Below are 10756 nucleotides of genomic sequence, written 5' to 3'. Positions count from 1 at the left end.
AATTTAATTTTAATCCGAGTATATTTAATTTGGAAATATTTAGAGTTTTGATTTAAATTATAATATTCTTAAATTAATTAGGATTGAAATTGAATTAAAATAAGGGTCGAGGACCAAATTGCAAATATTGAAGAATTGAGGGACTAAATTGCGAATTGGCTTGAAGTTATCGGATTATTATTTGCTTCATCAGCATGCATACGTGTGATATGCATATACTTTCAGAAAATTGAACAGAAGCCGATATCTTCTTCCATTTTCTTTGAAACGTTGATTTTCAAATTGTCGTAACTTTTGATCCGATTGTCCAATTTCAATTCCGAAAAGTGTTTTGGAATAATTTTGACGAGGGCTTCGATCTTGTGTAAGTTTTGTGTTGTTTTATATGGATTTCAAAATCAGTAGTTGACAGATATCAGATTTTGAGTTCTTGATCATGTTTATCGACGTATATGCAATTCTATATTCGAAACCGGATCGAAGAGTTTATCCTATTTGTTCTTAATCTTGAATTCAGTTATGATTCGAAGTTTATAGCTGATGTTAGGTTGATTTGGATGATGATTTATTGAGTTAGATGCATGTATGAATGGTTTTGAAGATAGAATTGATGTCGATATTTTGTCGGTTATCGATTTTCAATCGCTACGCCGTCGCATCGTGTTTTGAAGCTGTTTTGATAGCCTATGTTTGAGCTGAAGTCTTTATTTAGTTGTTATGAATGTTATAGCATTTTTATTCTTCAGTTTCAGTTGAGTTGAAAGGCTAACGATACAAGACGCCGAGTTGAATCTAATAAGAAGAAGTTGAGGTTTGAAATGAGATTGATTGACGATATATTGAGGGTTTTGATTCGTTTCTGATATAATAAGCTTGAATGAAGTTTGATATGAGTATTTTGATTGTTATATTTTAGATTGAAGAATTCAGAACCGAGATATTCTAAGGTATAATGACGACATCGCGAGTTAGGGACTTTGAAACTCAAGAACGATTATTCTTGAGTTGACCCGCAAAAAAACCACATACTTGATATGTTTTGATTTATGTTTGACGTTGTCGATCCATCTCAGGTAGTGGATCTTTGAGTTTGAGTCGATATGATAGTATATTGAATTGATTCTATGCCAAGGTTGCGGTTAACCTTATTTTCTAGCCGGGATGGCTACGATAGATGGATATCTATGTCAAGATCGGTTACGAATCTTGATGGCAATGACGTTTTATGAATCAATTCTTAATCAATATATGCGTTATTTACTCTATTGTTGAGTCGAGTATGATTAGAGTTGATATGATTTTGTTAACGCTTTATATATGTCGATTATACTGAGAATGATTTCTCACCGGAGTTTATCCGGTTGTTGTCTTGTTTTGTATGTGTGCATGACAACAGATGGGGCAGAAGCTAGTCATCGATGTCATTGACAGCTGGGAGAGAGTCTAGAACGTGAGGACTCGGGTTGTAGATGCACTTAGAAGTTGGGCAAGCATGATAGAATACTTTAGTATGATGTGTTGGAAGAACTTTTGAACAAGTTGTGTAATCTCATGCTTTGAATTAGTTTGTGATCTAGAAGTGGTTGTAAAATCTAGTATATTATGCTTGAACTTGGTTATTTGTATATGTTCATGTTCTCAGCTTTTATAACAAGTTTGAAATTGACTTATAGTGAAATTCTTGCCATGGTATCAGGTTTTGACAGCAAGAGGAAGCTGCTGTGTTTTTCTGGAAATGAAGCCCGCTCGATCGGCAAGATTTCACCGATCGAGCGAGGCCTATTTTTCTTAAACAGAAACTTGATTTTTCTTGCTCGCTCGATCGGCAGGATTTGACTGATCGAGTGAGACCAAAATATGCTCAGACCCGAGAAGAGAGATTTTCTTCTCGCTCGACCGGTAGGATTTAACCGATCGAGCGAGGTGCAATATTTTAAATTTTTTTTTTTTGGTTTGAGTATTCTTTTAAATACATGATTAATTGTTTATTAATCGTTAATTTCCCTAAGATGAGATTAGCAACCCGAGGTTCCCACAAAGATGGTTCTATGCGACTTTGCATCGACTATCGCCAGTTGAATCAAGCGACGGTCAAGAACAAATATCCTCTACCTAGGATTGACGATCTTTTTGACCAACTACAGGGTTTTTCAGTGTATTCGAAGATAGATCTGAGATCAGGGTATCATCAGCTGAGAGTTCGCGGCGAGGATGTGCCTAAGACAGCTTTCAGAACCAGATATGGGAATTTCGAGTTCATAGTCATGCCATTTGGTTTGACCAATGCTCCAGCAGTTTTTATGGATCTGATGAATCGTATCTTTCAGCGATATTTGGATGAGTTCGTCATTATCTTCATTGACGATATTCTAATCTATTCGAAGAACCGTTCAGATCATGCAAAGCATTTGATGATTGTATTGCAGGTTTTGCGAGCCGAACAGTTGTATGCTAAGCTATCAAAGTGCGAGTTCTGGTTGGACCGAGTTGTGTTTCTAGGCCACATTGTATCAGGAGATGGAATTTTTGTCGACCCCAGTAAGATCGAGGCAGTTATGAATTGGCCGAGACCGACATCAGTGCCAGAAATCCGAACCTTTATGGGTTTGGCGGGCTATTATCGCCGATTTATCGAGGGATTCTCTTCCATTGCAAAGCCGATTACTCAGTTGACCCAGAAGAATGCACCGTTTGTTTGGTCCGAGGAATGCGAGGCCAGTTTTATTGAATTGAAGAAGAGATTGATCAGCGCTCCGATCTTGTCTATTCCATCAGGTAAGGGAGGTTATTCCGTTTACTGTGATGCTTCTCACCGTGGTCTTGGATGCATTCTTATGCAGAGGAAGCATGTCATAGCTTATGCTTCGAGGCAGCTGAAGCCGCATGAGACTCGTTATCCGATCCATGATCTTGAGCTTGCCGCAATCGTCTTTGCTTTGAAGACCTAGCGCCATTATCTTTATGGTGAGTTGTTTGAGATATTTTCTGACCATAAAAGCCTGAAATACTTGTTTTCCCAGTCCAAGCTGAACATGAGATAGAGGAGATGGATGGATTTGCTTAAGGACTTCAACTGTGAGATCAAGTATTATCCTGGAAAGTCGAATGCAGCTGAGACGCTCTTAGTCGGAAGCTTTGTTCATTATCTCTTTCTACGAGGGGTGTCTCTCAGTTGATTGAAGACTATTGTACTTCTGGTTTGGAGTTCGAGACCGATAGGAGATCCATCAGAGTTTTTGCGATTCAGGCCGAACCAGAGTTGTTTCAGTTGATCAGAGAGGCTCAGAGATCTGATCCGAGCATTCAGAGTTCGATAGAGAGGGTCAGATTAGGTCACCAGTCAGAGTTTCAGGTCAGGGATGATGTGCTATTCGTGAATAACCGTATTGTTGTGCCCGATGTTTCTGAGTTGAGACAGCGTATTCTTCGAGAGGCGCATTGCAGTCGGTTCAGTGTTTATCCCAGAGGCCGGAAGATGTATAACGACTTGAAGACTCAGTTTTGGTGGAAGCAGTTGAAAGGAGATGTCGCGAGGTTTGTGTCCCGTTGTCTGAATTGTCAACAAGTGAAAGCTGAAAGGAAGAAACCAGGTGGCTTATTGCACAGTTTGCCAGTTCCGGAATGGAAGTGGGATCACATCTCTATGGATTTCATCACGAAGCTACCGCGTTCAGTTAGAGGTTGTGATGCGATTTGGGTAGTGATTGACCGGTTGACGAAATCTGCTTGTTTCATTCCTTACCGTATGACATACCATCATGATCAGATGGCCGAGTTGTATGTCAGAGAGGTTGTGAGATTGCACGGCGTGCCGAAGTCGATAGTATCAAACAGAGATCCGAGGTTCACTTCTCACTTTTGGCACAGTCTACAGGGGGCATTGGGTACTCGTTTGCACTTGAGCACAGCGTATCACCCTTAGACCGACGGTCAGTCCGAGCGTACGATCCAGACATTGGAGGATATGCTTCGCGCAGTAGTGCTTGATTTTGGCTCAGGTTGGCAGGATTCTTTACCTCTAGTGGAGTTTTCGTACAATAACAGCTTCCAGGCAAGTATTGGAATGGCACCTTTCGAAGCTTTGTATGGGAAGAAGTGCAGATCTCCGTTGTTTTGGGATGAGATTTTAGAATCACCTGAGTTGGGCCCAGATATGATTCGCGACATGGCAGAGCAAGTGAAGTTGATTTGAATCAGGATGAAGACAGCCCAAGATCGACAGGCCAAGTACGCGAATGTCAGATGCAGACCGCTGTCTTCTGATCAGGGAGACCGTGTGTTTCTGAATATTTCTCCGTTCAGAGGCACTGTCAGATTCGGGAAAAGAGGAAAGTTGTCGCCGAGATTCATTGGTCCGTATGAGGTTCTGGAGAAGATAGGCAATCTTGCCTATAAGATTGCTCTTCCTCTGTCTCTTTCAGGCATCCATGATGTGTTTCACGTTTTGATGTTGCGGAAATATCATCCGAATCCGTCTCATGTTCTTCAGCCAGACGAGGCCGAACTCGATGAGACTCTAAGTTACTTTGAGCGACCGATTCAGATTCATAGGAAAGAGAAGCAGCTCAGAAACAAGTCGATTTCGTTAGTGAAGATTCACTGGAGTCGTCACGGAGTCGAAGAAGCAACTTGGGAGACCGAATCTGATATGAGGCAGCGATTTCCAGAATTGTTCGATTGAGGTGAGTTCTTTTTCAGTATGGTTCTTTCTTGTTTCAGTCTATGATTTGTCAGATTTCGAGGACGAAATCGAATCTTAGAGGGGGGGAATTGTAAGGCCTGAAATTAGTTTTCGTGATTATTGAAATTGATTATTAATTATTTTGGAGATTTATTGAGCCGGGATTGAATCGAATTGAATTGGGAGTTTCAGGGACCGAAATGCAAAAGTTGGATTTTATATTATATCTCATGCAAGTTGACTTATCAAGTCACTTCACCATCACTCATCCTTCCTCTCCCTTCCTCTCCATTTCGTACGTACTGAAGCGAAAGCCGTGGGAGCTTTTCAAGCTTTTCTTCTGTCCAATTCGCACGATCCGACCGTCAGATTTTGATTTCGAGTTGAGTTTCACGATCACCGCAACGAGGGCTTCGTTCTGACATTTGGATTGGAGTTTCGGGTTTGAATCGGACTTGGGAGTTGATCGATTGAGAATCGAAGACGATTTGAATCCTCAACGGACTTAAAAGGTAAAAGACGACATTGATTAGAATGGGGTTGAATACTCGAGTTCGATTGATTCTCGAGCCCTGAAAATCACATACTGCATGTTTATTTGCTTGTGTGAATTGGATTGGTCATTTTATTTACACTTGCATCCATATTGAGCCGATTTCTCGATTCGTTTTGAAATTAGACGATTTAGGGAGCTATACTGAAGTGGTCTTGGATTTTGAATTTTTCCAAGTACCAGAATACTTCATATAGTTGCTCTGAAGTCTAGGGGTTGAGTTGAACGACATCCACCCCAAATGGGTGTGTCGGTGAGTTGTTGTGAAGATTTGGCCCCGGGATCCCAACAGAATACCGATTGATATTTTGATTATCTGATTTGATAGTCCCGAGATTTGAAGTCATGCATTCATTCATTCTCATTTTGATTTGTTATTGATTATTGCATTTCAATCTGAGGTGTTTATCCGATATTGCATGTCTGTCTCTTTTACTTAGAAATTATATTTCTAACCGGTTTATCCGGCTGTTGTCTTTGTTTGTATGTGTACTTGGCAACAGGAGGATCAGGAGCAGGACCAAGTCGTTTGGGTTAGTTCGGGGTGAGATGATAGAAGTGAGACACCGTGTCTTAGGGTTGTGTCCTTTTGGACTTGTATTGTTTTGATTAGTCGATCGAATTATGTTGTCGAACTTGTTTGGTTGATCGCGTTTTGTTGGTGTTTCGAATCCCTTATTTAATGTATGAGTTATGGATTGAACCTTGGTTGCTGGGATCATTGAATTGAGTTTGTAAAGATTTTTCGTGCCCTGGATTTCTGCAGCTCGAGAGGGCGGCGCGGGCGCGCCATTGTTCCGCGAGGATTGGGCGCGCGATCTTTTAAAAAAAAAAAATTTTGATTCGCTTTTCCGCGGCTCCTCATGTTCGATTGTGTTTAATTAATCGAGTATAGAAGATTAGAAACGGGGTCTCACACATGACAAGTTTAGGAGACCATCATATAACAACGAGAGACCGTTATAAAACTACATAGACCATCCATGACAAGGTAGGAGACAATCATATAACCATGAGACCATTATAAAACTATGGAGACCGTTAAAAAACTACGGAGACCATCCACAACAAGCATCCACAGCAAGGCTAGCTATGAAAGACCATCATAAACTACGGGACCATCCACAGCCAGGTAGGAGACCATTATAAAACTACGGAGACCATCCATAGCAAGGTAGGAGACATTATAAAACTATGGAGACCATTATAAAACTACGGAGACCATCTACAACAACCGGCTAGACTATGAGACAATCATATAACTATGCGATACTATTATAAACTACAGAGACCATCCACAACAACCATGATATAATCACACTAATCATAGTACATAACTACAGAACCATTATCTAAATACGAAGACCATAAAAGATCAATGTTATAAACAAGAAGACCATTACAAAATCTGCATGCAAGCTTACAAAAAGAGAATTAGAGGAAAAATATGTATACCTAGCTTGTGAATGGAGAAAAAAAAATCACAGAAGGTGAATTAAAACTAGAAGAAAAGAAGATTATCACAGAATCTGCATACAAATTTAAAAAATTAGGGGAAAAAGCTTGTGAATGGAACCCAGAAAAGAAATGATGTTAAGTTGATGAAAATGAAAAGACAAAGAAGAAATCAATGGAATCGGAGAAGAGAAGAAAACGCATGAACCGATGAAAAATAGAGAAAACAATAGGAGAGAGAGGCAACGTACACTTTAAATTTGAATTTGACAAATCACATTAATTAGAATATATAATTATTTTATTTATTTTATTTTTTATAAAGTACAATAATTAGTTAAGTCTAAATTAAGATTAATGTATTTTTAATCAAAATGGAGGTCATTGACTTAAAAAAAAAAATTAAGGTCATTTGACCAAAAATGAAGACCAAATAAGGTCATTTTTTTAAATGCCCCTTTGCATATGTATTTTGTGAAAAATAATTCGGATTTCAAATTTTCTTTGAAATAAACAATTAATTTGGCCAACCCATTCCATTCAGCACTTTCCTTAGCTCTCCAAACAATTAATCTTATTCTCTTCCACACAGTGTTTCTTTATTTGATCAATTCCAAAACCCTAATTCCTATAATTGTAATTGATAGAATGAGAGAGTTTTTGGGGCCAAGAAAGATAAAGAACCTTCTCCATCCATTCAAGACACCACCGATCGCGTTTGTCTCTTTCTTTCATTGCTTGTATGTATATCATGATTGACTTGTGATTGTTTTATGTTGAGAATTGTGTTGCTTTTTTGTTTTATGGGTCCCAAATTGTAATCGTGATTTGGGGCTTCAATAATTTTTGGATAAAATCTGCTCATGATCTTTGTTGTACATTGGCAAAAGAGGTGACAGTGTTGATGATAAGATCAAGAAACTTGATTCTGAGCTAGTGAGATATAAAGAGCAGATAAAAAATACACGACCAGGTCCTGCGCAAGAAGCTGTCAAAGCTAGAGCTATGAGAGTTCTTAAGCAAAAGAAAATGTAAGCTTTTTTTTTTTCCAACAACCATGCTAATGTATATGGCTTGATATCATATTCCCAATGCCTTCTTCAGCATCATCTCGGGTGGTAAATTGATGGCACCGATAGTGCATGTTATTCTTTCTATGATTGGAAGTTCTTCGGATCTTTATTTTAGTTCAGAACCCTCTTTTGGTGGTGTGCTAAATGCTGTAGCTGAAAGTTGGTTATTCAAGTACAATTAATTGATCTGTTGACCTGCACTGTAATACCCAAAAAATCCATAAATCTATTCATGATTTATTAATGAAATTATAAATGAATTTTAAGTATTTTATTTTATTTAATCATGATTTAATAGTTATTCTTAATTAAATAATTTTATGTGTTGTGTGAATGATTTAAAAGTTGATATTTCATGTATTAAAATACATGTTTATTTATTTTGTTAAATGATTGGGAAAAGGAGGCATTTCGAGTTTAAATCTATCAGGATCGTATAACGAATCCCTATCTGTTCAAAGGGAAAATAAAAGAGGTGTAGATTTGATCTGTGGTCTACTTCGATTCAAAAATTGGGAAGAAAAAACTGCAACTTAAGTGACCTCAACCCCGAAAGCAGCAGCCAGCAGCATAAAAAGTCCACTGTTCAAAATTGAGTTTATGATGGTTCAAGTAGGCACAAGTACTTACCATTTATGTGCTCGACCTTTCCAGTCTGAACCCCATTGTTGCTTAAGTTTTTCCCTGAATTCTGGAGGGAAATCATGCGTTAACCAATACGGCACCTGAAGATGGAATTGTCTTTAAGACTAGCTCAATGATGCATTACACCATAAATCACGTTGAAGAAAGGGTCAGAATTTTTCGATTTTGGACATATCCACATAATAAAAAGCTTCCATTTTGTTTGGAAAAACTACACCTTTTCGACTTTCTGTTTAACTTTTTCAATGCCTTAACTTGAAAAATGTCAAAGAATATATAAACTAATTAAACTCCAACCACTCATACTACAATTTACTGTTGAATGAACATTTTTCAACCGTGGCGAAGAAATTTTTTCGCTAAATGTAATCAAAGCTCCCACACAAACTAGTCCATAACTGGTAATGGGGAACCTATCGTCGCTTACAGTAAAGAGAAAATTTATGCATTTCGACACCGAATCTCTTCCCCGGTTGTAAGGTGTTTAAAAAAAGTGCACCACAAGACAAGTACAAAATTAATCAAGATAGTTTTCCGAGATCAAATCATTATAGTCTTTGAAATCTCATTAAGTCCTCTTCTTAGCCACGGGGAAGAACAGAATGGGGGCAAGCACCTTTAATTTATAACGCTTTCCTTATCAAACCTTAATGTCTTTTTCAGAAATAAAAACTCGTAAAGTCAACACTTCGAATTGAAACAAGTTGTACCTCAGCCACAATATCAGCAGAGGTAACTCTAGTTTCTTCTCTCAACTCCCTCATGACGGCAGTCCTAGGATCCTCATTTTTATCAATTCCTCCCTAAGAAGCAGATTGAACTTTAAAAGTAAGAGAAGATTAGCATAAGAAAAAAAACAAAACAAAACAAAATCCACCAATTAAAATTCTGGGTTTTACGTAAGTCCCGTCGATTTCTCAAATCCCAACCACATTTTCGTCAATATAATATCCATATCTGAAACTCACCTGAGGCATCTGCCAAGCATTTGGTATATCAAGCCTGGAAGCAGCAAAAATCTAGCACAAATCCACATAAAAATCATCAGACACAGACACAGAGCCAATAGAAATCCAAGAAATAAACATCGACCCACCTTTCTAGATGGGTTGATGAGACAAATCCCGACATTTCTTCGGTAATCTTGAGGTGGGTTTTCCATGGATAAGGAGAATGGAACGAATGTGTTGGTTCGTCGGAGGAAAAGAGAAGCTGGATGAGAATGAAGGAAAGGTCGAACGAAAGCCATAACGCTGTCTTACTTTACCTTGCTTTTAGTCACGATATGTAATTACTGCAATGCCCTTCCAAAATGAAGTGGTAAAAATAACAAAATCTCACATATATAACATTTACATTTAAAAGTCTAATTATAATTATAAGAATTTTAAAGTGTACTTATTACAAAAAATAAACAACACAAAAACTTCAATTGCCAAATTTGTGAGATGAATCTTCAATTTGGGTCACAAATAAAAAAAATATTATTTTTTATTGTAAATATCTCACGAATAATAATTCGTGAGACTGTCTCGTAAGACAAACTCAACAAACAATTGTTCAAATAATCAAAATTTTACTAAATAAATATTATGTGATGAAAAATTATGATATCAGTGTACGATAATTTTTTTTTTCAAACATATATTATATAAAAATATAATAAATCTTTCTCAAGTCTCTAAAAAAATAATTTAAAAAAAGCGTGTCAACCCGGGTTCACTCGAAACGGACTCGATCAACTTTATTTCTTTGGATCAAATTTTGGGTTCAACCCGATCAAATCAAAACCCAAAGGTATCCAAGATAAAAACAAAAACGTGAGAGACCTAATCTCCCAATACATAAATGTGAGTATACAAACCTATATAAAAAATAGATGAACATGTATTGGTTATTTGGGTCAATAATAGACTCTCGTGTTAATTTTAGAGGCACCTAGGTGTGTTGCACTATGCCCCCAAAGAACCCGTGCGTAGCTCTCACACTCTATAAGATCTTGGACCTTTAATGTCACAGGTCACCGTAACATCACTAGGTGGCTTTTGGTATCCGATCGTCCAAGAAAAAGAGTTGAGGGTCCCAACCCTCGTCGGAGTAAGTTATTTTAGAGATTTTGATGAATTTATTTCATATGGTTAATCCAGTCTTTCAATTTTTCATTTCTTTTTGCTCTACTTATTCGATCCATAAAGCAGACCGAGTAAACCAATAAGAAAATACCAAGAAATCTTGGGATACCCTCAACAATTATTTCATTTATCTTATCAACGCAGTCAACATATCCATCATCCCACTATCTCCGACACCACCCAGTGAAAATCGAACAAAAATACTCGATACGAGAGC

General features: G+C 37.7%; 1 protein-coding gene across 1 annotated transcript; it reads right to left on the bottom strand.

The window, feature by feature from the left end:
- Window positions 1-8388: 8388 nt before the first annotated feature.
- On the bottom strand, window positions 8389-9634 carry LOC140893412 (nudix hydrolase 26, chloroplastic-like). Its single transcript, XM_073302484.1, has 4 exons — window positions 9504-9634; window positions 9376-9426; window positions 9118-9210; window positions 8389-8487 (listed from the first exon to the last, which is right to left on the bottom strand). Exons 1-4 carry the CDS (start codon window positions 9567-9569, stop codon window positions 8389-8391), a joined length of 309 nt encoding a protein of 102 aa, XP_073158585.1. The 5' UTR covers window positions 9570-9634.
- Between the last annotated feature and the right edge of the window lie 1122 nt (window positions 9635-10756).

The sequence above is a fragment of the Henckelia pumila genome, chromosome 3 (genome assembly GCF_033568475.1).
Source record: "Henckelia pumila isolate YLH828 chromosome 3, ASM3356847v2, whole genome shotgun sequence".
Taxonomy (NCBI): Eukaryota; Viridiplantae; Streptophyta; class Magnoliopsida; order Lamiales; family Gesneriaceae; genus Henckelia; species Henckelia pumila.
This window is presented reverse-complemented; position numbering and strand designations above follow the sequence as displayed.